General features: G+C 44.9%; 6 protein-coding genes across 7 annotated transcripts; 2 read left to right on the top strand and 4 right to left on the bottom strand.

The window, feature by feature from the left end:
- Window positions 1–26: 26 nt before the first annotated feature.
- LOC112873796 lies at window positions 27–3882 on the bottom strand. Its single transcript, XM_025936853.1, has 4 exons — window positions 3668–3882; window positions 1664–2287; window positions 1190–1365; window positions 27–1102 (listed from the first exon to the last, which is right to left on the bottom strand). The coding sequence occupies exons 1-4, from the start codon at window positions 3670–3672 to the stop codon at window positions 504–506; spliced, it is 1404 nt and encodes a 467-aa protein (XP_025792638.1). The 5' UTR covers window positions 3673–3882; the 3' UTR covers window positions 27–503.
- Window positions 3883–6133: 2251 nt separating this feature from the next.
- Window positions 6134–8872, top strand: LOC112873799 (DNA-binding protein EMBP-1-like). 2 transcript variants are annotated; one of them, XM_025936856.1, is made up of 9 exons: window positions 6134–6525; window positions 6650–6736; window positions 6819–6916; window positions 7025–7073; window positions 7166–7214; window positions 7309–7550; window positions 7669–7746; window positions 8453–8578; window positions 8650–8872. In XM_025936856.1, the coding sequence occupies exons 1-9, from the start codon at window positions 6370–6372 to the stop codon at window positions 8740–8742; spliced, it is 978 nt and encodes a 325-aa protein (XP_025792641.1). In that variant the 5' UTR covers window positions 6134–6369; the 3' UTR covers window positions 8743–8872. The 2 variants fall into 2 exon arrangements, with proteins under 2 accessions (XP_025792641.1, XP_025792640.1); XM_025936855.1 differs by lacking the exon at window positions 6650–6736 and having other exon boundaries at window positions 7666–7746.
- A 334-nt stretch (window positions 8873–9206) lies between these two features.
- Window positions 9207–12679, bottom strand: LOC112873797 (probable protein phosphatase 2C 55). Its single transcript, XM_025936854.1, has 5 exons — window positions 12448–12679; window positions 11565–12245; window positions 10626–10950; window positions 9995–10144; window positions 9207–9836 (listed from the first exon to the last, which is right to left on the bottom strand). The coding sequence occupies exons 2-5, from the start codon at window positions 12197–12199 to the stop codon at window positions 9549–9551; spliced, it is 1398 nt and encodes a 465-aa protein (XP_025792639.1). The 5' UTR covers window positions 12200–12245; window positions 12448–12679; the 3' UTR covers window positions 9207–9548.
- A 1165-nt stretch (window positions 12680–13844) lies between these two features.
- Window positions 13845–18703, bottom strand: LOC112876333 (glutamic acid-rich protein). Its single transcript, XM_025940419.1, has 12 exons — window positions 17988–18703; window positions 17806–17860; window positions 17625–17727; window positions 17361–17487; window positions 17228–17284; window positions 17097–17156; window positions 16655–16776; window positions 15589–16192; window positions 15225–15342; window positions 15077–15123; window positions 14578–14718; window positions 13845–14458 (listed from the first exon to the last, which is right to left on the bottom strand). The coding sequence occupies exons 1-12, from the start codon at window positions 18615–18617 to the stop codon at window positions 14192–14194; spliced, it is 2331 nt and encodes a 776-aa protein (XP_025796204.1). The 5' UTR covers window positions 18618–18703; the 3' UTR covers window positions 13845–14191.
- A 588-nt stretch (window positions 18704–19291) lies between these two features.
- On the bottom strand, window positions 19292–22286 carry LOC112875894. The gene is made up of 6 exons (XM_025939897.1): window positions 22074–22286; window positions 21722–21816; window positions 21163–21242; window positions 20671–20720; window positions 20456–20568; window positions 19292–19890 (listed from the first exon to the last, which is right to left on the bottom strand). The coding sequence occupies exons 1-6, from the start codon at window positions 22231–22233 to the stop codon at window positions 19525–19527; spliced, it is 864 nt and encodes a 287-aa protein (XP_025795682.1). The 5' UTR covers window positions 22234–22286; the 3' UTR covers window positions 19292–19524.
- Window positions 22287–22494: 208 nt separating this feature from the next.
- LOC112877024 (RNA-binding protein Y14B-like) lies at window positions 22495–26431 on the top strand. The gene is made up of 4 exons (XM_025941224.1): window positions 22495–22786; window positions 24254–24390; window positions 25557–25699; window positions 26006–26431. Exons 1-4 carry the CDS (start codon window positions 22519–22521, stop codon window positions 26064–26066), a joined length of 609 nt encoding a protein of 202 aa, XP_025797009.1. The 5' UTR covers window positions 22495–22518; the 3' UTR covers window positions 26067–26431.
- The last annotated feature ends 1243 nt before the right edge of the window (window positions 26432–27674 follow it).

Below are 27674 nucleotides of genomic sequence, written 5' to 3'. Positions count from 1 at the left end.
CTGTTGCGGAAAAATAATTCAGTCTCCGATACATGCACTGTCAAAAGGCATGAATCTTCTTATATTGATAAACTGAATCTGGTACAAGAATTCTGGTAATGATATCAGCATTGGCTTGGCAGCATGGTTCAGGCAATTCAATACAAGTTTACATACTGTGCACAGTAACACAATGAGCATGCACGTGGCAAGTGCCATTATTTATCTACAGAAAATTAAAAGAAATCGCAGTATCTTATCTCCAGATAAGGTCTACATGTACAATGGACAGACTACATTGAGACTTGAGAGTGATGAGGTCATCCAATCAGTCACATGTATACAACACGTGTGCTCCTGTATGCCATCAGCCTGAAGGAACATGAAAAGTGAATTTCCTAGCCATCAACCAAAGTACTTGCAACCAAAACTTGGTTGGCAGCATTGTAAATGTTAACAATCAAAACTAGAAACTGACACCGACCAAATAAAAAACCATATCACTATTCATCGTCAGAAACCTTTCATATGAGCTCCTGTTCTTTGATGCTGGCCAATCTAGCATTTTCTCGGTCACGCTTGAACACAGTGTACAACGGGGTGTAAAACATGAGACACAGAGCAAAAGGGACAATCATCATAGTCAATAGACCTCTTGAGAGTGCATAAGCTCCATCCACCGATCCATGCGCTAGATCAATAGTCTTTGCATTGTAGCCATAAATCTTTTCAGTGACGATGCCAACAGCAGGTGCAGCCAGTGAGCCAAATGAGCCTTCAAATGCACGATCAAAGGCGTAGATCATTGTGCGGTGCTTGGGAGGGACAACCTCTGCAAACATGGGGTTGTTTGCACAAGTAGCACACCAGCTTATGGTAATGCCCATTAAGAAGAGTGTGACAGCATAGGCCAACCAGTAATCAACAGACTGGGGAATGACTGTAAGGAGGATCCATGAAAAAGGGATGCCCATGAAGGCGCTGAACTGAGCACACATGATTCGAGCAGAATCTGGATAGTATCTTGATAGGCGATCAGCTATTACACCACCTAGAAATGATCCACTGGCGCACCCAATAGCAAAAAAGCTGTTTAGCGCTGCTGAGCTGCTGTTGTCGAAACCTAGGAGGGTTGAAGAGGGTAAATGTTCAGTTACAGAAAGGGTCACTTATCAGTTCAAGAATTGAAAAAAGTCCATTGCTTTCGTACCAATGAGTTCAAACCACATGGTGAAGAAAACTACAGCAGCCCATGGCAAAGATCCAACAATGCCTTGCAATACAATGATTTGAAACGTCCGCACTTTCATTACTGATCTCGCCGCCATCCATGAATCCTTCCAGATAGAATGTGGAGGAAGGATACCATTGCTAACCAAATGTGACCTGCCATTTCCACAACATCATATTGTTAGGCTAATATGCAAACATACAGCTCTAGTGGTGCACAGGGTTTTGCATGAAAAAACCCAATAGTGAACAGAATCAAATGGTAAGCTGATCAGGTATGAAGGGAAAACAAGCTCTGATAAATTTTCAAATCAGATGAAAATTTTCCGGCGTACAAGCATCAATGCAGCAATGCTACTTATGCCTTTTTAATATAACTTGGAGTCATTCATCTTTTAAAATATGAATAAGCAAGTAGATAGTTTTTTTCCCTAAAATTGGAAGAAAACCATACCTTTCATTGTCCTCATCACCGCCATAATGGCTTGTAGACATTTTTCTAGGGTCAACTGCGTAAAGGTATACAAGAAGTCCAATTACAAAGCTCACAAATGCAACCGATATAAATGCAAGCCTCCATCCTGGCAAACCATAATAATCTCCTCCAGCCACGATTGTTGCCAAAATACTGCCTCCTATACCACCTACTGAACCAATAAGTGCTAGCAAACCAAATCCTGCTCCACGTGTGCCATCTTTGTAACTATCAGCGATAAAGGATTGAAGCGCCGGTATTACAATGGCAAGTCCAAAACCATTTACAGCTCTCCAGAATGCAACCTGCCCAAAATACTGGCTGACACCAACAGCTCCTGTTGATAAAGCCCAGAAGGCAGTCCCTAGAGCAAGAACTGCAGGGCGGTCATAGTGAAGAGCAAGGACACCTGCCAAGGGAGATGCTATGGACTTCAGAAAGTTCATCATAAATGTAAGGTACCCCAGATCAGTAGGACCAGCATTGAAAGCGGCACTGACTTCCTTGTAAACAGCTGGGAGGAGATTCTCATCAGCTCGTTCCAATATAGAAGCTAGGTTGATGAGGATAAGAGAAATGGAGAAACCATACATCTTCTTTGACCTGAAACAAGGAGAAGTTGTTAGGGTGTGATACCAAAAAAGGGGAGGGTAAGTGCCCTTCTAGATTTCAGAATGACACAACGCTCCTAGAATCCTGTGGATATTTTGTGATGAAACAATTTTTTTATGCACTGAAATACAAGACCAAAGATACGACTCAAAAATTATGGTGAATAGCAACAGTGTGGTGCAAAGCTTTTCAGTTGAAACTGTGAAAACAGTAGAAAACCTCTAATGATATATTAGTCAGGTTTTAACTTAGAACCCATGAAACTGAAACTTGGATACTCTCTCAAGTCACAGGAAAGGCAATGTTTTGGGCACAAACCCCATTTAAGTTTGACCTACAATACCTTCATGTGAATTTCGATTTGCCATTATGGTATGATAGAGACTAGTCTTTAAAAAAAGTTTTATAGTTTGGTAATGGATGTTTTAGTGTAGAACTCAAAGATGATCAAAGTTATTCCTTGGGGGATGTGGCTGTGTCCAAATTGTCACTTTTGTTACTAGAGGGAATAATTAACAAGCAAATAGCCAGTCATGCTGTGATATGAGATCCACCTTCTAACATCCAAAAGTAACACATGCCAATGGAATGATCAGAATATTCCTACTCCATGCATCAACCCCAGACTTGGAAAATGCTTCTAGTAAACAAATGGGGGCCTTGGAGGTGCTCCAGCATCGACATATTTTTTATTTGGTGGGGGCTGTAAGCACTACTCCTTGTTACTCAATAGGTACAGAGGCTACATTCGAAGGAATCTACCCTGAGGTCAGCACTACTCCATGGCTGATTTTAACAGCCTTCTGAATCAATGCAACATTCAGAATCCAGAATCTGAACATCACAGTGGAGTTCCAGCAACAACATTGGCACCCTTGCGATCTCAAGACTATTGTATAACCCTCAGCACTCCTCTCCAACGATTCATTTAAACAAAAAAAAACGAGAGCGATCCCCCCTGCAATGAGCAAGAATATTCCCTGAATGTAGGACAGCCAAAGACTATTGCTAAGGAATCCTCCGATCCACTCGAGGCTAAAGAGTGGCAGGATAATCCGATTCCATGTCACCAAGAGCCAGCTATTATGATTAGAGAACGCCTAATACTAGATTAACCCATCTTTTGACCTAGAAAAAATCCATCTTTTGACCTAGGATTAACACGACGAACTGAACGCCCGTACACACACAGAAACACTAGATTCGGATCCCAAGCAAACGACGCAACACGGCGAGAAGAGCGACAAAGCGAAGCTATTCGTTTAGCAAGAACTGGGCCCGGAACGGGGAACCCATATGAGAGGAACGAATCGCCCAGCACGCCTGAAGAAACAATCCCTCTCTTTCTAGGAGAAAGAATCGGCTGCTCACCTCATGCTGGAGCAGGAAAAGTGCCTGCGTCGAGGAGCAGGAGCACTAGATCCCCAATAACCGCTGCGGTGCGGTTACGGACTCGCCGTCAGCGTTGCCCGGATCTTGGGAGCCTTTTCTTCCCCCCGGATGTGTCGCTGGTCCAGTGGCGGGGTTGGAGGCTGGAGGAAGCAACGACCAACGACGAGGGGCAGGACTGGAAATCCGAGGAAATGCACGAGGATCCATGTGTTGACTTGCTTGTCCTTGCTTGATCTGAGCCGGTCATTCTGGCATGGTTTCCCTTCGTGGCAGGGTGAAAATGGCTAGTATGATCTTATCCCCCCTGATCTGCATGTCACCAATTCAAACTTGAACAAAATGTGCAAAGCCATTATTGTATGCCCCTAAATAATAATAGTTCTAAACAAGAATACATCTAGATTTTTCGCAAAAAAAAACATCCAGGAGTAGATGTTTAGGGTCAACTGTCAACTCTGCACGACCGTCGTCTCCCAAAGGAAGAAAAACCCAAATAAATACCTCAATTCAACAATATTAATCTGATAATCCATCCAATAAGAAAAATTTGACCCTTCAAAAGAAATAAGAAAAGTTTGCCACCGTTTTGTCAAATGTTAATATTGTGGTGCTTGGTATAAGGGAAACCGGAAACATTACGAAAATTTGGAACACAGGAATTTAGCAGGACTTTCACACGGCCCGAATTCCCAAACTGAAAGAGGGCTGAAAACGTTGGTCACCCGTAGGTGGATCTTTGGCCCAAGATATACTGGCCCACGCTAGATACTACCATGTCAGCCCACCCACCAGGTCAGCAGAGAGAGGAGCTTTTTAAAAAAGGGGTTAAAAAAATTCAAAAAAGGGTTGCAGTTTTGGAAAATTTCTAAAAATGGGTAACTCCCGCCCGACCAACGGGCGGGAGGCGTGGGGCAGGACACCTTCCGCCCATCCAACGGGCGGGAGGTGCCAAATATTTTTCAGGCCCCTCCCCAGGATCTCTTCGCGAATAATTTTTTTTAATTCGCGAAGAGTCCCCTCCCGCGGAAGGCATCCCGCCCGCCCAACGGGCGGGAGGTGCCCAGTGCGTGTCAGCCTGCCGTGGAGACCGGCCAGAGGGGCGCGCGCGAGATCACAAGAGGCCACCACCGCACCAAGGATAGATGGAACAAGCAAGAAAGCAAGCACAGGCAGCCGTCATGCCTAGCGGCTAGCTAGCTGAACAAATAATGCATGGCTAGCTAGCGTGCATGCACAGACCAACCAACCAACTAAAGCCTCACGTGGCGAAGCACGTACAGTCATCTCCTTCTGCCCACACAGCAGACAGTTATATATATATATGTGTGCGTGTGTGCGGGCGCGCGCGTGGCGTCGGCCTGTCCGCCGTGCACTGCAATGCAACGCAACGCACAGGCATGTCGAGTAACTTCTCCTCCTCCGGGGTAGTGGCCGGCATGCACGGGCATGGGCATGGGGCTACCTGCCTAGCTCGCGTGTGCTGCAGCAAGTAGAGTGGCTGGCTGCCTGCCCGCCTCCTCGTCGGCTCACCGTAGGCACAGTGCGCAGCTCGCGAGATATGACTGTGGGTTGCGTTGCATTGCAGTGCACGGTGGACGGGTCGACGCCGCAGGGGCGCGCGCATATATATATATATATATATATATAACTGTCTGCTGTGTGGGTAGAAGAAGATGACTGTACGTGCCTCACCACGTGAGGTTTTGGTTGGTTGGTTGGTCTGTGCATGCACGCTAGCTAGCCATGCATTGTTCTTTCAGCTAGCTAGGCGCTGGGCATGACGGCTGCCTGTGCTTGCTTTCTTACTTGTTCCATCTATCCATGGTGCGGTGGTGGCCTCTTGTGGTCTCGCGCATGCCCCTCTGGCCGGTCTCCACGGCAGGCTAACACGCACCGGGCACCTCCCGCTCGTTGGGCGGATGGGATGCCTTCCGGCCGCAGGAGGAGCCTATTCGCGAATAAGAAAAAAAATTTATTCGCGAAGAGGCCCTCGGGAGGGTTCTGGAAAAATATTTGGCACCTCCCGTCCGTTGGATGGGTGGGAGGTGTCCGGCCCCACGCCTCCCGCCTGTTGGTTGGGCGGGAGGTACCCATTTTTAGAAATTTTCCAAATCGGCACCTCTTTTTCGAATTTAATTTTTTAACTCCTTTTTAAAAAAAATTCGCAGAGAGAGTCCCTGCGGCAGCCGACTCATCAGCACCGGGGCACTGCGAACCCGGAACTCCCACTGACGACCGGGCCCCGCCGCCCGACCAATCCCCCGCGGGCACCCATGTGCTACCCGCTCGCCGGACGCGCCACCTACACGGACACCTGGACCCTTCGCCGCGCCCCGATCTACGTGTCGTCCCTCTGGCCTGCCCCCGGCAACCGAACGCCGCGCCGCCACCTCCCCCCCGGCCTGCCCGAAGCGACCAGACCCCCGCCCCCGCGCCCCCCCCCCCACCCCCCCTCCCCCGGCTGACCCGCGCGCCGCTCCACCTCTCTGCTGCTGCAGTGGGCCTGGGCCGCCTTCGTGCTGGTCCTGCTGCGTGTACTCGTCGTGCCCGCCGCCGCCTCTGCTCACCTCCCACCTGCCTGTCCACCTCGCCCCCCGCCGCAGCAGCCACGACGCAGCTCACAAACTATACTGGTAGTACAGGACAGGTCAGGACGCGGCACGCGCGGCGCGTGGCCGGTCATGGCATCATCCGCCTCCACGACGTCGGGCGACGAGGAGGGCCCGAGCGCCCCGTCCGCCGGGGCGGCGCCGCCGCAGGCGCACGCGGAGTGGGCCGCGTCGATGCAGGCCTACTACGCCGCCGGCGGGCAGCCTTACGCCTGGCACGCCGCGCAGGTACGGACGCCGCCGCCTCCTTTTTCTTGTTTGCTTGTTCGTTCGCGTGGCGTGCGCGTGTGTGTTTGGGATGGCGCGGTTCGGGATTGATTAGGGTTTCGTCCATGGTGGCGGGATGCAGCAGCACATGATGGCGGCGGCGGCGGGCGCGCCGTACGGGACGCCCATGACGTTCCACCCCGCGTACTACGCGCACGCGGCCATGGCCGCGGTGAATCCTCTGTCCCAATGTCGGTCGGTTCTAGTGCTGCAGCTGGAATGTGAGATTGCTTCCTGGGCTTGGTTCTGTGCAGAGTGTTCCCTACACGGCCGGCGAGCCCGTTGCGGTGGCGGAAGGGAAGTGCAAGAGGAAGAGCTCCGGTGCTCCCTCCGTCGGTAGTTCTTCTGGAAGGTACCATTTCAGTTTGTGCTCCGGCGGTGAATAATGTATTTGCTGGCTGCTGGTCTGCACTATTGGTTTATTGAGCTGATTGTGAAACTACTCTTGTGGCGCATGCAGCAGCGACGGCGGGAGCGAGGAGAAAAGAGATGCTAGTGCCGAGCACAAGGTGCCGTGTTGGTCATTACCTAAATGCTGTAGCTGTAGTGTCGCGGTATTGGGACAGTGTTGGTTGATTGTGATTTCGCAATTTTTGTCTAGCTATTACCTTCTGCAAAGAGGATAAAGTCCACCAGTGCAAATGTGCAAGGTTGGCTCACATGATTCGCAACGCCTACTTATAAGATACAATGCAGTAGCATCCTGTTTTGGTGGGTATGTGCCTGACGGTTGGTACCTTTCAGGCGAGCCATCTCACGCTGCAACAACGCAAGATGCTGCAGCCGGGACCCGAAGCGCAGCAAAGAGGAGGCCTGCAGGAAAGCTCTCGGTTTCGACAACTGAAACGGCAGCAATTTCCAATGCAAGACCGAACTTGAACATTGGAATAGATCTTTGGAGTAATTCTCCAGTTAAAGCAGAGACCTCTGGACAGATTGAGATAAATGCAGCAGCACCTTCCCATGATGTCCCTTTGTCACAGATGGTAAGTATGGGAAACAGGCTATGGCAATTTGCATGAATAACTAGTATTCTGTATCTCTAATAAATCTAGATTATGGCCTCTTTCCAACTTCCTCGTGTGCTTTCTTTTCTTTTAGCAGGATGAACGAGAACTGAAGAGGGAGAGAAGAAAACAATCTAACAGAGAGTCAGCAAGGAGATCAAGACTACGCAAGCAGGTACTGTCATTGTGTCCTCAATTAGAATGTTGGGGAGAGAATGGAGACGATTGTGTTCTAATGTTCTCTTACCCTTTATTTTTGGGTGATGCTTTGATCATAAAATGGTGCTACCAGTAACATGGAAAATACTGATTCTCAGCTTTATTAAGCATGTACAAAGGTCTACTGATTCGTATGAAAAAAAATGCTTTAGTTATGGCTACACTGTTACAATGTCTTAACTCTTAACCTGAAAATGGTGTGGCTGGCCTAGGAAGGACCTCAACTAATCTCTTATCCACCATCTCACCATGTGGTTATACAAATACATGAAAATGTATTAAGAGTCTTGGGTGAGGTGGATAAAATCATACAATTTGAATCTGCTGATACTTTGTAGTTCTCTTGAGCAATGTTGTAATCTACCTGATGGCTGATTTGGGAAGTTAAGTGTGCCCTTGACCCACCCTGACCCTCGACAATTATTTTTTGTGGGAGCCCATCAAATCTGAACTTCAGCATACATATAATTTGTGTAGGTTGTCACACCAATGAGATTTTCTTGGACAAACAAACAAAACATTTTTTTGTAATTGATGTTATACTTGGAGATAATTTAGTCAGAACATTCAGATGTACTATAATAATATAATCGAACTCAACACTGTACAACTTCTTTAGAAAAAATGTGTACTTGATTTCACGTCCTTGTTATTCTGTCCAGCAAGAATGCGAGGAGCTAGCCCAGAAGGTAACTGACCTGACTGCTATTAATGGCGCACTAAGGTCAGAACTCGACCAGCTTAAGAAGGCCTGTGAAGACTTGGAAGCAGAGAATTCAGAACTGATGGTGAGCAACTAGCCCTCTTTAGGTAGGTTATCATTGTAAATACTTCAGATTCACATTTTCTATTTGTGCAGGGTGAAATGGAACAGGCCGAGGCGCCTAGTGTTGTAACAACTTTGAGCATGCGTATTGACACGGCAAAGGCACATCATGGGAAGAGTGATTAACATCGTGATAAAAATAACACTGATAGCAAGGGATAGTTTTGAGTAGCAACCATGTAGTAGGTGTTAGCTCTAGATAAGGCTAAAGATGAGATGAGGTGCTTAATATTAACTGCACCATCGCCCATTATCATCAGTTTTTGCTTCCGTTATTACAGCTGCAATCATATTTACCCCCTTCCAAAGCTACTGACAAGCGTTCTAGCTATGAATACTGTAAAACAATTCATAGAACTTGTAATGAAGCGATAACATAGATCCAATGATGCAGACTGCAAATTACGGAGAAACACTATGCTATATCATAGAGTTGCCTAATGCAAAAGTTGAATTCCAAATTTGCGCCAAAACAACTGCAAAGCCAATTAAGCCAACACGGGGAAGGAGTATACCTTGCGCCATAACTTGTTCCATGGTCATGGATTTTCTCCTCCAGGCAAGCTGAGAGCATGAGAAGCATTTCAAAATGCACACAAACAGTCAAAACACTATAACTATCATTCGACGCTGTTTACAACAAAATTTGTTTCCAGCAGGTTTGTTATCCTCCCTCCAAGAGGAAAAGGAACCCACCCAGGTTTCAGAGAATTATCTTTTCCACGCAGCAATGACGAGTAAAATGGCATAATGGTTTTCTAACATCTTCCAGGGCTAAAGCGCAACCATGCTAAATCCAGCACAAGTGTTTCTGGGATCAGGGGATTTCACACCTTCTAATAAGCTTCTACGCCCCGGTGCATACACGCGCCATAAGTTCGGGACAAGATTTATGTACATTACATCCAAAGGAAAGGCTCACATCATGTGGCTCAGGCGCTCTTCACATATGAGACCACGACTGTGATATCGTCAAGTTTTCCACCGTAGTACCGGTACCCAGCTTCTTGAGCAGCTGCTGCAAATGGTGATTGCCTATTCTTGTCTGTCGCTCTTTGCCGAGCAAGGGCAGCAATTTTCTGTGCTGCAACTTGGGGTTCAAGTCCAACCCTGAGAGCTTCAACAATAACACCACTAATCTCATTGTTGTATAAATTGTCAAAAAGCCCGTCCGTGCCAGCAACAATAACATCGCCAGGAGCAACTGGAAAGTGAAATACCTAAAGAAACATAAAATGTGGAGCATAATTTTATACAAGTTGTTTGAAGATGTAGAACTTTAACAAAATCGACAGATACAGAAGTGTATGCTTCCCAGGTGAGTTGTGTTATCATTGTTCTCTACAAAATAAGAAAAAGAAGGGGCTGAATTACTCGCCTGAGCAGAACTTGGAAGATCACTGCCACCCCCACTCTCGAGCTGATAAGTAAAATTGAAATCATGTTGCTGTGAAGGTGATCTAAGAACAGTGCGACCATCTCTGACTACTACGAAGCCACTGTCCCCAAGATTCACGGCGTGGATACCCTGAAAGTTTAAATGTTATGATTTCAATACAAGTCATTGACTAACTATCATGTTGCTTCTGACAGTAAAAGGGACCCAACACATGGACTTCTTTCGGAAGTAGGATTTTGGAACTGACACAACTAAACAGATGAAGTATATATCTATTGTCAGCGGCACAGTTTATTCACATGCATAGTAATTTGTTCGATAAAATTAACTGCAGATATTCTAGTAAACAACCTCAAAGCACCTTCTTTTGTGTTCACCAGGATACCCCAAACAAGTAATGGAGTGGGAGGACACTAAGGGCCTGTTTGGTTCTCTAAGATAAACTCTGGAAGAAGTGAGTCAGGAGAAGCTGGTTCATTTCAAGGAACAATTCCCACAGAACCTGCAAACTACCATTTGGAAGAGCTACCCTGGAACCACTCTGGGAGCTGCTCTAGGAACTCTGCCAAACATGCCCTAAACATCATCAAACAAGGGAGAGCAGCTTAACCTGATTTTTAAGAGTGATGATACAAGCAGTAGATGATCCCCTTGCTTTGGTGCCTGTATAAGCCTTTTCCAAAACTCTTGATGGATCAATGGTCCCTTCTGGCTCATCCTTGATAGCACTCACAGAATTTCTCATGAGCTCCTTAGCGTACAGTCCAGCATCAACACCAAGATCTGCCCAACCACCAACACCATCTGCTACGCCAATCACATGCTCATCAGTGCTAATAAAATGAGCATCCTCACCGCCAGTTGCCTCCTTGGCAGGGTGAGGCAAGTAACAAGAGCCTGAGACCAGCTTCAAATTTTCAGAAGTAGGTGCCTTTCTGTAGAGGGAATGAAACAGCCAACCGCCAACAGATACAAGCTAATATCAGTGGATAATACTAGATCTAACAAACAATAAACTTACATGTGGGAAATGCAAATAAAATCTTTGAAGAACGGATGCAATCCATTCTAATATAACTCAGGAAATCCTATATCGACATGTCGAAGCAGACTATTAAGTAAATTCTAGTCCAAACACTTTGTACTTTTGTCCTATTTTAATTTTATGAAACTCTGCTGCCATGGACCATATTCCAGTTCCCAGTAACGGAGTCCAATTTTTCTATAAGTTCATTTAGATGAATGGATTTTAGGACATAATTGACATCACATGCAGAGCAGAAGAGGTTAACCACATCAAATGAAAGCTCAAGGAAACCCTATAAACCCTTATCATTAATGGACTTCAGTTACTTATTTTTTCACTTAGCTTTCTTGTTTGGCATGTTTATGTGTATGGACATAGACAACTGTAACCAACTTACTATGCAGCAGCAAAAATACATGGATCATGGTGGTATTCAAGTACAGTGCAGAGCCTTCTTGAGTAAATTGCTGCTCAATAAGTCAATATAACCAGCGATTGTAGGCATAGTAATTTGATACATACCCATCAGATGCGACGGTTGAGTTATCCATCTTCTCATCGAGTGACAATTGATGCTCTGTGGCTCCAGCAGAATATGGTGCCACACATGATGAGCTGAAGTCCCTAGCCCATGGCTCAACTGCAAAGCTCAATTTCCAACTTGGCCCAACCACATTTGTCCAGAATGACCTATTCCCCCAGGGCTCACGGCACTTCAAGCTTGCACCAATCTTCTTACAAGACTCCACCCCTCTATACCTGAAAGTGACATCTGACCGAGGTGCGCTCCCCACCGATCCCATGGCCACAATACGCGATGTGCGTGTCCCTGGAGATGGATCCTTGTCCGGTTGGCACTTGGTGGCACCCAGCTCAGCTCGCCGAAGAGCATAGCCACAGGCAGCCATGACAATGCCACCTCTCTGCAGCAGACCCTGGCCCGCGTAGTGCGAGCGGACGCAAGGGGCCCGGTTGATCGCCGCGAAGAAGGCAGCCGGCGCGCGGCGGTCCGTGGTGTGCAGGAGGCGCGCCGGGTAGGTGGAGAGAAGGAACCACGTGTTGCCGAAGAGGAAGCTCCGGCCGCCGCGGCCGAGGCGGAGGTCCTTGTGGGAGGAGAGATGGACGCCGCGGCCACCACCGCCGTAGCCAGCCAGCATCTTAGGACCGAGCGAGGCGCGCTCCCCAAGATCTCATCACCTACACCTGCCACCACCGGAGAAAGTAGAACCATGGGGGAAAGTCCATGAGACGAAATTGTAACTCGGGCCATTCCAATATTAAATCAAGAACTCCATGAGAGAAGGGAAGGAATTTCTATTAAGAACGCAAAGGTCGGAGCCTGCGCCGCCGATTCGGCTACAAAATTGAAACGAATTCGTGCAGGGACAGGGGTGGATCTTCTTACCGCAAAACAACTGCGAGATTTCAGGTGTGGGGGTTGAGATCTCGAGCACGACCGATTCCCGCGCAGCCTCGATTGAATCCCCAACCTATTCGCGGGAAGGAGCTTGCGGCGGGTCCGTGTCCATGGATTAGGGTTGCTTGTAGGGGGAGAGCGAGGAGGTGGAAGAGGATAGGGCGGCGGCGAGTACACGGGGCGCAGGCGGTTTTGATTTGGGCCCTGCAAAGTTTCTTCTAGCTTCGCGTGTGCGCGCACACTAGTGGGCCTTAAAGCTGGAGCAACTCGTCTCGTGGATGAATTGCCGTGAGCAAGGCCGCATCAAGTCCCCTGTGCCAGCCTGCAAGTGGGGCCGGGGCGGGGTGAGTCGTCTTGCTTGCTTCTTGCTGAAACGAATGGAATAAAGATACGCAGTGGCAAACGATTCAACCAATCAACCGACGAGCCTTCACTTTCGCTGCGCAGCCATTTTATGGAAGTAAAGCTATTAAAGTCAGGATTGTAGTGAATTCTGTAAAAAATATTTGCATGCGTATACAAATTACATAGCATGATTAAACTCGTAACTGACTCTAGCAAAATTAGGATTTACGTCACGTTTACATGTACAATAGGCAAGCTAATGCTTGTCGCTACCATTGATGCAGGTTGTACTGCAATGAGGAGGGACCAAAACAATGCCTTGATGGCTCGATGCACACAACAAACGACACACTGTCAAAGCTTCACTTTGCTCCTGTCATCGGCCTCCAGGCGTGCTTTGCCGCTCTGGATGCTGGATACCTGGGTTGGATGCGGCCTCCAACTCCAATCCTTCGCAACCCCTCGTCACGTAGGCTGCAGCGAGCTAGTGATCCATGCATGCCATTGCTAGTCTATGGCTTGTTTCTTATTAATTTACTTTACTTTTACTTTGGTGTTATTATATAGCCAATACTTAGTGCATACATAATTTATGAATAGTGAATGTTTTGTAAAAAATATGTATTGAATTTTTATTTGTTAACATCCAATTATATCGATATGTTGGCTCGGCCCCCTTAAGCAAAATTTCTAGCTCCGCCCCTGATATTATTAACCAACCATGCGTACATGCCTCATAAACTTTGAATTCCTAGCTTCGCCCCTGATATTATTAACCATCCATGTCTATGTGCCTTGTAAACTGTGCAAAGTTTCCCAACAGAACAGGTAAGCTTGTTCACTGAATAACAACCTCCGTTTCAAATTAGTGGTCATTTTAAATTTTTTAAGTACAGAATTTTTAGCATATATCTAGATGCATAGCACAAATTATATATTTAGAAAAGTCAAAACACCTATAATTTGAAACGGAGAGTAGTATGTTGTTCAATACAAGCAACATGATACATAAGCGAGGTATGTGTCAGACATTTCTCAACTAGCAAGATTCCACACAGTTAACTGTGCAAGTGTTTTTGATAACCTTGGCGAGTTCCATGTACGAATCTTTGCTTCAACGATCATAAGTTACAACAACTGTTGAGTCCCAACTCCCAAGTCCATACATTTGGTAACAGACTAACATCATCTGTTTGACTTTGAAGAACCAATGGACTGAAAATAAGGAAACATGATACTCCATCCAATGTACATTCTCAAGCGCATACTGATGAAACAAGATTAAGAACTCAAACTGCCACAGGAAACAAGCTGCTATGAAGAAACACACAGGAAAGTATATTCATTTCTGATTGATGATGTCCGCAAGTTTCTTGGAAGGAGGCTGTCAGTTTCTTGCTTCCACCCTAGAAAACCTCCTTGACAATTTGAATGCTGAAAACTGATGCCCAGCTTGACTTTCTGTGATTGTGCTACAGCTTTCCTGACTGCTGAGCTCTTGTCTATCAGAAGTAACTGAAGAAGTCCTACGCAGGATCTCAAATAAGGAAACACCTGAATTCGTATCACTCTTTAAATTTGCCTGTGGCCCCACAGGTTTTGGCTGTGAACCGCTAAACTTCGCCTTCTTAGGTTGGCTTGAATTGGTCTGATCCTATAGGATGGAAAGAAGAGTCACATGAGAATGCTCTCGAAAATAAGAAATGAACGCGATGTTTCAAAGCAGATTCAAACTCATGAACATAGCAGACTCAAGTTTCTCAAGAAACTTACCATATCTGAAATACTCTCTGAAGTAGACATGCAGCTCCTGGTACTACTGTTGCTGTCATCACGGCCAAATACATAAGATCTATGAACTGATCTACGGGAAGACACCAATGGACCACTGGCAGTTCGACCAAGGAAAGATGACTGCAAGGAATACATAGTGATGTCATTTGATGGTCAAATATGTCAAAACAAAACTATGCAAAATCTTGGATAATAAATGCAATGCAAGATCAAGACATAGTTGACATGTCAGTGTTGCAGTATGGAAACATTATGAGCAGTCATACCCATACAGTAATATTCAATAGAACCTAAAGTTGCAAACAGAAAAGGAAATTAAGATTATTCAAGTCCAAACTTGTCCTTACGGTGGTAGCAGTTACAGGACTTAATGCTCAGTAATTTGCCACAGGAAAGAGCATTGCACATTATGAACACAAGCTACTAAGCATTCATCTGTGACAAGTATAACCACTGACAGGTACCAATAATCACTAACCTTTGAAGCGCTGCTGTTCCTTCCAGCGATAAGCATTTGATGATTTGCTGGAGAAATGTTTGGAACAATTGTTAGTAAATACATTAAGAGGCTCATTTAAAATATCAATTAGAGGACAAAATTGAGCTCAGAAGAAGGGCACCCTTACATGTTGATTGCTTTCCTCTCTTCTTAGGCTGAGGAGCGATATTGAGCTTCTTTATTAGACCAAATACTTCCCTTGAGCTGTCATCTTCCAGCGGAGATATCAATGTGTTATTATCAACCTATGTGTGGAAAATATGTGCCATTTAGTTATTCTCAAATTACTGACTACATAAAATGAACAAATAGTTCAGTACTATTTTCATTGAAAGGAAAGAACTAGCGATATTGGGCAAATTATTTCATTTCTTACATCATATCAAGCATATCTCAGGCATTGAGCATGAGTATATCAGTATCAATAGTGGTACAATAATGTGTACATGGATGAGGATAAATCATTAAAAATATCAATTCTCAGTACTTACTTCTCGCTTTGAAATACGTTGACGGGCCAAATGTTCCTCTATCTCCTCATCATCCGAGTGTTCATAAGTATCATTATCATCTGCGAACATCTTTGCAATCATTTGTTTTGCCTTTTCAGAATTCTGACGCACAACATTTGCTGGAGTCAAGTCGTATGACATTTCCTTATCTGATTCGACCTCACAGTCTTCTATATCTTCATCTTCATGCACTGATTCTTTCTGCTCCTGATGGCCAAACTTCAGCCTTTGCATAACATTATTTGTTTCAGCAGCATCCTGTTGCTGAAGCCACTTTTGGTGGAGTTCATTACGCTTCTCATGATCTACTTCTTTTTCTTCATAGCCAGCTGCTATCAGATCATTAAAAACTTCATTCTCATCACTCCCGTAATTTTCTTCATCATCCTTAAATCTCATCATGTCATTATCACTATCATCCTCTTCCTCAGCTTCATCATCTAGAAAATCCTTCAGGATGGCATTATCTGGACATGAATCTCCTCCAATAGCTGGTCGGAGTTGTTCACGAGTATTTACATCATTATTTCGAGCGCTCGGTTCTATATTCTCTTTATCATTATCTTCTTCATCTTCTGATGAACTGAGGCATAAAATGTGTGACAACATCAATATTGTATCTGAATAATTGTAAATAGGGCAGAAATGGAGCTAACAATATTAATAATTGTATGTATCTATTCTCTGCATAATTGTGTAACTTTTCATCAAATTAAATTTTCGTCAAATTTCAAAACATAGGAAGAAGTCACTCCATGTTTTATGAATGGAGCTAACAAGGGCTCAAAACTGGTTTGCTTTGGCAAAATATCATTGGTAAAATTAACAAAATGCTTTTATTTAACCACTCAAATTCAATGCCCCTAACAGGGATGCTAATGACCCTGTTTCCTATCAATGAAAATCACTCAGGTGAGAACTCTGCCAGCCATGAAAAAATTAATCCAAGGCTAGAGAAGAAAAACAATGGGTTCTCTGCTGCAGCCAAGACATGCAATAATTACAATGCTTGTGAAAAATTGGTGGAAGGCAAAATTATACTTACGATTCATCTGTACTCTCAACAGGGCTTGAAGAACGGGGCAGTTGAGTTTGATCTACTGAATTGTTATGGTTATCACTTGATTGGGTATTCTCATGATTGTCTTCCAATCTATCAGAAGTTTCCTGGTAGAATCAAACAATCTAAAGTAAAACAAGCAGTTCACTGCAGGTAACTATTATGAGCTGAATGTATTTGTAATTGTGTATATATAGCGTGTATAGAAATCGTTGTTATATCCAATAAGACTTGTCAACCATGAAATTTTGTAACATCTCAGATCCTTGCTCATAATTCACAGTGACACAGCTTTACTGAGTATCATCCTTTTAACACGTGTGATTATAATTTCTTGACTTAGCAAAATAAAATAGATGACTTGCTTGTAGCTAAAGCATCCTCCTTTTATGCTATGTGAGAGAATTGGATAGGGGGAAACTCGCACCTCATCTGGAGCTTTGGTACCACAATTATGGAGATCTTTCTCCTTGCTATTCAAATCATCCTGCAAGCCATACCACTGTTCAGCAACATATGGGCACCACTGCACATAAATTAAGCGAAAGCAATGCTCACCTTATCCTCTGCAACATTACATTGATCAAGATTTCCAAGCTCCTTGTCAACATCATCCTGCAATTGTAGCACCACTTTAAGTTTCATGGACGCTACATAATAATGAAATCAAACTGCCTTAACGAAGACTCACAATCCTCAAATCCTTATCATCTGCTGTCACTTCTTTAACCTTGAGCACATCCAAATGCACAGCAGAATCACTCGCTGGCTCCGAAGCAGCAGCATTGTCATCATCATCTTCAACAGTAGTATTTGACCTGAAATCCAGAGTAATGAAAAGTAAACATCATCAATTATCCTTGAAGGCATGTGTGGGAAAGGGGGACTGGAATCAAATCCTTATGATTTTAGTTGAAATTCCTGAAAACCTCACAGGAACGACTAAATTCCTTACTTCTTTAGAACCTCCAGCTTACGAAGACGGATCTTCTCCAGGACCGACGAGATGGGCTTGCAAACTGGCTGCACAATTGGCCTAAACGAAGCACTCCTTGTTTCTGCAGTGAACAAGCGTGAGAACACAGATCAGATCTCAACATCTAAATTCTAATGATATGTGCAGTTGACATGTATACCTCGCAGCAACCTCTGTGACTCGGCGTGGATCGAATCAAGCTGTGCCCTCCTCTCCTGCGCGCACGAACCCAAACCACCCATCAAACAAAATTGACAAGTAGTTCAACTAAATATTGTCACGATCCAGAACTTCTCTTCAAAAAAAAATGTCACGATCCAGAACACAGGAGAGAATGGCTACCTTTTCCGACCGTTTCTTCTCCCGGGCTGACTCCTTGGGCGCCTCCTCCTTCCTCTTCCTCTTGCTCCTCTTCCCCTTTGCCTCCGCCCCAGCAGCAGCCACTCCCCCATCGGCTTCGTCCATGTCGAGCCGCTTCTTGGCGGAATTCTCCCTCCGCAGCTCCTCGATGAGCCCGCCCCGCGGCATCTCCTCCTCGTCGCCGGCGTCGTCCCCTTCCGCCGGCGCGCCGAGCGGGTCCCACCCCCCGGCGCCGACGGTTTCCGAGAACAGCGGGTCGAGCCCGTCATCCTCCTCGTCGTCGGCGGCGGTGTCGGTCGGCGGCAGCGGCGAGGAGACGGGGGCAGGAGAGGAATCGGGTAGCGGGGTCGGCGCATCCGCATCTGGCGACGTCAGCGGCTGCGGGGAGGGGTTCGGGGGAGGAGACTGGCTCGGAGCTAGGGTTTCCTCGCCCGGTGACGCCTGTTCCTTCGGCGGCGGCGGGGAGCCGGCAGGAGGGCTGGTAGTGGTAGCGACGGTGGTGGTGATTTGGGAGGAGAATTTCTTAAGCCGCTTTAGGCGGCGAGGCGGGGAGACGGCTGGGGACGCGGAGAGGGCGAGGAGCTCCACCTCGTCGAAAGGCTCCGTGTCCATGGCGGCGCGTCTCGGCCTCTCCTCTTCCCGGCGGGATCGGTGAGCTGGTGGTGGGGAGCGGAGAGAAGCCGAGGAGGGGAGGCTGAAATGGAACGGTGGATCTCAGATGGGGAGAGGAGAGGGAGAAGGGGGAGAGGGGAGGGAGACGGGGCGCGGGAGCAGGTTCGAGTTTCGCGCCCGTTTTTTGCCCTTTTCTGATTCCCCCGCCTGCGGGCTGCGGCCCTGCGCGCGGGCCGGCGAGGAACACGAGTGAACCGAAACCCAAATGGGCTCTGGTGGGCTTCTGGAATTGCGGGCCTTTTGGGCCTTTAGCGAACTGAGAATACTGAAAGGAACTGGAACCATACTGAAATATGCACCATGTTGTTTGGCTGAATGTTGTTTCTGTAAATAGTCTCGCTAATTAGTTTCTAGGAGCGTTCGTGTCTAACCTTTGTTCTGCAGCAGTCTGGTTCGTTGCAGTCCTGGGTGCTGGCGATCAGGTGCAGCGAGGGGACGGTGGAGTGTCGTTATGGGTAAAATCCTTTCGAACTGCGGTTTAAACTCTGGACTTTGTAATTCCGTTGCTTATCTAAGTAATGAAATTCGGGCATAGCCCATAATGGTGGGGAAAAATTGATGTACCAGTACCATGTAGCGTTATTCTGAGAGTATAATATCTGTACCCTGTAATGTTTTGATGTCTTCAACAGCTTCCAATCTGAAGGTCTGCCTTCAGATTTTTGAATTCACAAGTCCCAATTGCCATCATGTTCTCATGTTCAGCTTACTTACTCCATGCTTTGTATTTGTATTTCATCAGCATGACGTTGTGGTAAACTGGTAATTGGGGCTAGACCAAAATTGCAGCGGCCTAAGAGATGACGTACAAGGGAACAAGGACACTTGTGACGAAATTTGTAGATCGCTACATCTCATCACAATCTGTGTCGTTACATACAAAGTACAAGTAGTGCTCCTCAAGAGACCGGTCATGAGGCAGTGCATCTTGCTCTCTCGTTAGATGGGAGCTGGACTCTCTAAATCTCTGAACGCGCAATTTGTTGTAAGCTTCCATGTTGAGATTCGAGACCAGGAAGAGCTCTACCTCGGTGATGAATCGCTCCGTTCGGCTGAGGAGGAACGGCCTAGCAGCACCAGAGAGCAACGTCCTGAACTCTTCCCTCCTCTCCTCAGGTGAAATCCTCCTTGACGTGTGTTCCTTTTCAAGCCTCTTCATGAAGGATCCGATGACACCGTGAATGTGGTAAACTATGGCCTCAACATTTTCATCCTGCAAAAGTCAACATTACTATACATCAGTGGTCAATCATCATGGCAATAATTCTAGATGCATTGCATTAAGCAAAATCATGGTAATTCTCCTTTATTAAAAGAAAAGAAAGAAACTATCCTCTAGCACTGGAGAATAATATCAACATTACATAATTGCTGAAACATACAACATGCATCATGCTCCAACTGCTTCTTTGCTGTGCAAACCAACAAAGATTTTGCCAACAAATAAAGCACTAGCATCACAGTGTCTCCTTTTGACCATGATACATGAGTCACTAATGGGCAACACAAAATTGATAGCTATTTCTTAGGAGACCAAATTAGTATCCAATTATCAAGCTGATCCACTCACAACCTTGTAAATACAAGAAGGACAAGAAGGAAGGAACACACCAAGGAAAATTCAAACATACTTACATTAACAAAGAACCAATTGGATGCTCAAATTGTATCTCCTTTCAAAAATCTAGGAGGGCTACTCCCAATAGCTAGACACACACATGATTATCTGCAAGCTATGGATAATTATATTGCTAACATGCACAGTCAGAGCATCATACCCGAGTAAGGGCCTGAATTTCCCGCCTTATCCAGGTTTCAAGCCAATTTTTCTTCCGCAGATATCCTTTTTGCTCCCAGTATCGCTGCACTCCGGAAATGTTGCTTGTGACCTCTGCTTAATTCAGCCAACTTCAGTCTTACATAACAAGTGACATAAATCCTGATGTAGAAAACCAAAGTGTGAACAGAAAGCAAAAACATATTTACATAATACCTTCCATGTTATAGAACTGTGATACCAACTCATGTGCATCTGAAAGACGCCTGTACCATGAGAAAAGGGGGGATTAGTACACTTTTTGACATATGCAAGAACAAGTTTAGCTTACAATCAGACAAACAACATGTAGACAGCCTCATTGCAGAAACCCAAATAAATGGTTGCTTGTGAATATGGGCTCAAGAGTGGAGACTAATCACTGGAAACACCCGGTTCTCTCTGCACTTGGCTGGCATACCGAAATTAGGTTGGAACTTCTGCTATTGTCTAGTTAAGATCTTCTATTTATTTGATGAGTACAGGATATCTATAGAATAGATTTCTTTTTAAGTTAAAGGTCCATGTCAATTCTTTCTTTTTCTTAAGAAGAACATTGAATTAGAGCTAGTTCAGATTAAAATAGGAAGGGCAGCCTTTGTCTTATTCATTTACTGAATACTCACACTTGTGCACAACTAGAGGGATGAAACAAGAGAAGAGGAATACCTCTTCCTAGGTTCCTGATTTATGTACCACCGTTCAAATGATTCACCGTCAAAAGCATGTATGATGGATAGATTTTCAGTCTGCAAAACGGTACAAGGTTACATCTGGTCAAGAATTCAGGGCTAAGTCTCAGGCGAACAATGGATGGTAAGATTTGTACATTCACTCAGCCAACTACAACCAAGGATTAAGGGTACCAAGACTTATGCAACAAATAGCAAGGGTGAAGCTAACACATCCTAAACATGTTCATAATGGGTCACAACCCAGAATGCTCATAGCCTCATAGTCAGTCCCTCCAATCCAATTAAACCATAATAAAGTTTTCAGGAGGGTACTGAATCAATATGCACTTTGATGGATCACGACCTGGTCAATCCCCGTTCTGGTTAATAAAGCATGAGCATGTTATCAAAAAAAAAACAAGGCCTTTAATACAAAACCTTTATGCCGCTTACTTGGAGACCCTCAATGTTTTTCTAAGCATGCACTTCAAGATAAGTTACTCGAATGTTTTGTTCCTGCGTGTGGAGTTATTGATAAGCAGAATTGAGCTCACCTTGCAAAGTGGGCACCTAACTGAAGACAAAGGTTCTTCATGCTTGCTCGCTACTATCCTTATCCACTGACATATGCATTTGTAGCAAAAAGAATCTGCATAAGGTAGGAGTTTCAGAAAGGAACTTAAACAGTGTAGTGGGTAAATCCTTATTCTGAATCTGAACTACAGTTTCTACACGTCACTTAGAAGCTTTGAGCGAGAGACCAACAATCAGAACAAAATTCCATTCCATACTAAAATCCTAGAGCTCACGCTCAGTTAATAGGCGTGTAACGAACGGAAGCAAGCTTAACACCGGAAATCAGGGGAAAATCCGTGAGAATTTTGTGAGAGGATGGGGACGACTTACGGAAGCAGGTGTCGAGGTAGGCCTCGTCTTTGAAGGATTCGAGGCATATGGGGCAAGGGCAAGCAGAAGCGCCCGCCGTCGGCGCCGCCGCTGCCGCGTCGCTACCACCACTACCGGTGGAGGAGGCGGATGCGGCGGAGGAGGAGGCGGACGCCGCCATGGAGTCAGAATCGAGACTGTTCCGAAGTTCTTTGGACAGGGGAGGAAGCCCCGTGTCGGCTCCCCAAGCATCATCCGAGCCATCCGTTTCCGATTCAACGGCTAGGCCAGGGACCGGCCTGATCTGATGATTTGCTTTGCATTGATGAATTTTTAAGGGATCTTTGTGCAAATGTATCTGTACTAAGATCGTAATTACCGCCATTATAAGAGACCCTCACGTTGCCAGTTGCCACCCACTACACACTCGCTTCCCCATTCTCTCGCTCTCTCCAAGTCTCCAATCATGGTGGCGGTGGCGGCGATGGGGCGGGCGGCGGCGGCGGACGAGGAAGAGGACGTGGAGTTCGTCGAGTACGACCAGGACGACGAGGACGCCATGGAGGAGGACGGCCCCGCCGCCCGCGCGCTCCCCGTGCCCCACATCGTCTCCCCCGCCGTGTTGCGCACCCGCGGGCGCTTCGCCGGCCGCAGCCCATCCATCCTCGCCTCCAGCCGCGACCGCTTCGACTCCCTCACCAACGACGGCGACCAGGGACATGGCCCGCAGCGCTGTGAGAACCCCTTAGCGACCACTTTTTGGCATGATCTCTAGGCTTCGAGTTTTGGTTGGGGTTTTGGCTTTCCAAGTTTGCGAGATTTTATTGGGGGTCCGCGTGTTGCTTTGGAGTTCGTTCGTGGAAATTTGCTAGCAAGGTTTGTGATGTTTTTACTAGGGCGTGGTTGGTGATATTTCGTCGGGGTTTAGGGTTTTGGGCTCGTGTGTGATTGGTCAGAACTCAGAGGGGATACAGTTCGATCTCATTCGTACTCCGGTTTGTGGTTGCAAGATATCGAAGTCACTACAGTAATTAGCTCCCGTGAACTGTGATGTTTCAGGATAATAATCCGAACGAAAACGAGGTGCCTGTGGTTGGTGGTTTCTTAATTCTTATGAACTTATAGAACGATGCAAAAAATTATTTCACAAGTATGAATGGTATGGTGCAACTCGGAGGCAGGGAAACGCTTAGATCATCCTTCTGTAGGTTTGGTTGGTGTGGGGGTTTGCAGCACATGTTTTCATCCCAGTGTGCTCTGACGGTTTATTGGTGAACAGACAGTTATATTGTAGGACTTTGGATTTAATATGGGAGGAACAGTGACTGTACCATGTAAACTAATTTATTCAGCAGCATCTATTGTTAGTCAGTGAGGGAAACCTTGGTATGATGCATCTATCCTTGTGATGGATAATGCGAATTCAGCAAATTCAGAGTGACTTCATTGTGTTTGCTGGAATGCTTGTTCAATGACAGTAGCTTGCCGCAATGAGTAACTTGATGATCACTTGTATCAGTCATTAATGTTTCACAGGGAGTTCCAATTGTTCTAAAAGGGTTCGAATTTTGAGGTCGTATATCCTAAAATGCTGCGATTGGGCTATGATACTCAGGAATCACAAAAAACCATACGTTGATTCTGAACTAAACTACATTTTATTTATGCGCGCCAGCACTTGTTTTGCTAGGGGGGAACATGATAAGTCCCTTTATATGTGTCTCTGGTTTATCAGGTATAGGAGAATGTTTTAGCAGGCTAATATAGGGCTACAGGGTAAATTTGGAACAATCTAGTGAACAATTACGCTATGAAATGTGAACTATCAGAGAGGGTAGTCTCATTCGCTTGTATGAGGCAGAGTAATGCATCTCCCCTTTTTTGTTGTTGTGGGTTGTGTCTAATAAATGCAGCTTGGTATTGTCCAATTTCAAAGAACTGGGTTTCTTTGCTGGAGTTACTCGTTTATATTACTTGGTACTTGAAGTTTTGTTACTGATTTCTTACAGACTTTAAGTGTTGTAGAAAGAAACAAAAGCATGCACTTAATATGTAGCTCAAACACATCTGATTACGATAACCAGTACGAGTTCAGAACAGGGATTCTTTCTCCGTAGGTATTATTAGACCGGGCAGTATCTTTGTTGGCACAGTAACAATGCATTTCTCATGTGCTAATTGAGGATTTTATTAATTCTTAGCTATCGAAGGATGGACAATTCTTGTCAGTGGAGTTAAAGAAGATGTAGAAGAAGGAGATCTGCATGACGTTTTCAGTGAATTTGGTCGTGTCAAGGACTTGCATTTGAATCTAGAACGCCGCACTGGATATGCCAAGGTATATTTGGTAGCTTTACTCTGAGAGGCTAAAACTAAATTCTCTTTGTAATACCAGCTTCTACACACAAAACACTGTTCTAGTAATGCTAGACATGATAGCAGAATTGTTTTTCATAGGGACCTTCAACAGAGTAGAAGAATAACTGGAACTAGTTATGTTGTTTTGTCCTTCAGGATGTTGGTTTTACTTTTCAGATATTCTTATGAAACAGTGTTCATTAAGTATAAGTGGTCATTGGCGTCCTTCAGCCATAGTTTTGGTTTCGTTAACTTGTCAGGGTTGCCTTTTTTTCTTGTTTCACTTGGATTGGAAGACATGATTTGCATTCGAGATATTTATCTTTACTATCTGCCTCAAGATACTATTATTGCCTTGCATACTTCTTAAAAGCCATTTGCTTAGTAGACTCCTATTCATTTTGGCAAATTTTAAGTGGAACCCATGTAAGTTGAGTTATGCGCATTCATTTGGTTAAATGATATGATATTTCCTCTCTTCTGACCACCTTGCCAAAATAATCTAGCGCTGATGACATGTACCTTACAAATCACAGTTTTGGGAGCTTATACGTTGATATCAAGTAAATAGGCATATTGCTAAGTGCAAGCCTACCCCCCTCAGATAACTGCTTACCCTTCCAAGATTGCAGCCAGTCTCCCTCATTAGCAGAGGGAATTGCCATTCAGCCACTAGAGTCTTCTAGCTGAAACAACAAACAAGTAGCCCCACATATTCGAGCAACAAGTGACCAATTTATTTTTATATATTACTTGATACATCTTTGTTCCTAGCAAATTCCTACGTCCATTTGGAAGCATTCTTATGAGTCACTGATGGATAACAGGATAAGTGGTTTAGCTGTTCAAATTTGGCAATTTGTTTTTCACAATTTATTTAGATGGAAGCCAATAAGAGAATAGCCATTTAGTATGAAATATTCTGGAGAACGGTATGCGCCGTACTGCTATGTGCCTGACTGCCTGTAGTTGTGGTTTTATGAGAAATAACTCGCCATGAGACACATTTAACAACAATGGCTATTCTAGTTAAAGAGAAACAATAGACATATGAAATAATCTCTGGTAGTAGTAACTTCCAGTTCAGCTTCTCATATTTCCTTTTATTTGCTCCTCTGTCCTCACCTGGATTCTGCTGTGTGACAGGGATATGCGCTGATTGAGTATGAAAGCTTTGAGGAAGCGCAGGCTGCGATCAGAGCAATGAATGGGAATCAGCTGTTGACAAAGACTGTCTATGTTGATTGGGCATTCAGCAGAGGTCCTATAAAGAATATCACGAGTACAAGGTACGGTGTTAGCTTCCCTAACGTGTTTTATCATTTGCTCCATTAGCTCATTGGCCAATTGCCTTTTCTTCTGGTCATGTATCTGCATTGCATAATGTAAATCATGTCCAAAATACTTGCTAAAATAATGTTATGCCCAGAATTTGTCGCGTGCAATTCTGGAACACGTTTCATAATTTGTACCTATTGTTGAAGTTCCTCTATCGTGCAAGTGCAATTCCAGTATGTTGACATTGTTCAATTGAAGTGTGAATAAAAATATGGTTATGTGGTTCAACCTACTGATCAGTTTCTTATTTTTCACAGGCCACCACGCCCAAGGTCTAGGACTCCACCGCGCAGGCTTGCTGCCTTGACGCCTTATTGAGGGGGAGCGATGGCTAGGTTATTTGTCAGTTCTAACTGATCATGTTTGGGCGATGAGCAGCAGCTAAACAATGTGGAAGCATCGTTGGAACTTGAATCTCGATTCTGTTAGACTTCTTGTATCTGCGCTTAGCTTGTTCATCAGCTTTAACTCTGAACTTGGGGAGGCTGCTGTAGTCCGCTGGCTTAACTATGCGTCCATGCCAGAGGTAGTCTTCTGTGTAAAATCAGTGTCATGGCGGGAAGGAAGTTTATTGGGTGACTTGATGACCTGCCGTATTATATACTCCCTAAAAGAAACTGAGTCCGATCAGGAGTGCTGGTTGCCTGGTTCTAAACAGCTGAGCGGCTGAGCCATTTGTTCTGTCATCAGTTCGTTGCATGCCACGCCCAGTTCGTATAACTCGTGTGCTACTGCTTTTGCCGTGCGTGTGCTAGTGAATATTCAGGCATAAAATAGTGGATATCGCACATGTGCTATCCAAGTCTAATAATCAATTCTAAACTTACTAAATATATCCATTTAAGAACATGTAAAATTCTGTTATTTTCCCGCCGCTGCCCGCTATCTCTTTACTTTTTTTTATGGCTACCCCTTTACTTTTAGTTCTGTAAACATAACTAAAGCAGTATCTTAACAATCATCTGGCTTAATCAAGAAGGTTTACCTGCAACTTGAGAGATCTGAGCAAGTGCCATGAAGCAGTAGTGCTTCGAAAGGTTTCTTGCACAGATTCTTGGCTGCTTTTAAATGGAATCAGATGCTTGCTTAGCAAAGTCATTTTGCGGATCAGCAATAGAAACATCAAGAATTCTGATTGCAGCTGAAAGAAATCGTTCAATAATTAGTGAAAATATAGACACCTCGGCTGGTCCAGAAATTCCTGTTCATCCCAACTCCTCGGCTATGTTTGCCATCGAAGTTGTGACCACCATTGGTAATGATGAAAGCACTTTATTTTGGTCAGATCGCTGGTTAGGCTGTCTCCATCGGTAACTCTATACTCTATATATGGAGAAACATTCCGTTCTCTATTGCTCCAGCAACGTTCTCTAAATGGTCATCTAAAGTAGAGAACGCTACAGGTTTCCTCTATATATAGAGATTCTCTCTCCTCTTCTCTATTTTTTCTTTACTTTTCAAACACTGAATTAAATAAAAATAAAATATGTCCATAGCGTTTGAGGTATGATAAATACGTACGTACAAAAATTTGGAACAAAATATGTTTCTAATATGGGGTTTAATGTATAGAGAACGAGATTTAGAGAACGTTGTTGGAGAGAAATGAGATATAGAGGAGAGAATCTTGTAGAGAATTCTGTAAATGAAGGATTTGGAGGATATCGCTGGAGATAGCCTTACATAGTCATAGTTTAGAACAGCTGGCTCCAAATATCCTTAAATGTGTCCCAGGCAGATTTCGTAAGACTCGAAATGTGGCTGCAGCTCTCTATAATCTGACTTGGGTTACTAATATAAAAGGAGCTCTGAGCTGGCTTGGTCTCACTTAGTATCTAGAGCTACGGGACGCACTCTCAAGGTTTGGCTCTTGGCCCAACGGAGGATCAGCACCATTGGAATCTTGAATCTTCAACATTCTCCACT

This window comes from Panicum hallii, chromosome 9 (assembly GCF_002211085.1).
Source record: "Panicum hallii strain FIL2 chromosome 9, PHallii_v3.1, whole genome shotgun sequence".
Lineage (NCBI taxonomy): Eukaryota > Viridiplantae > Streptophyta > Magnoliopsida > Poales > Poaceae > Panicum > Panicum hallii.
The sequence above is the reverse complement of the archived record's forward strand: the minus strand, read 5'-3'. Positions and strand labels throughout refer to the sequence as shown.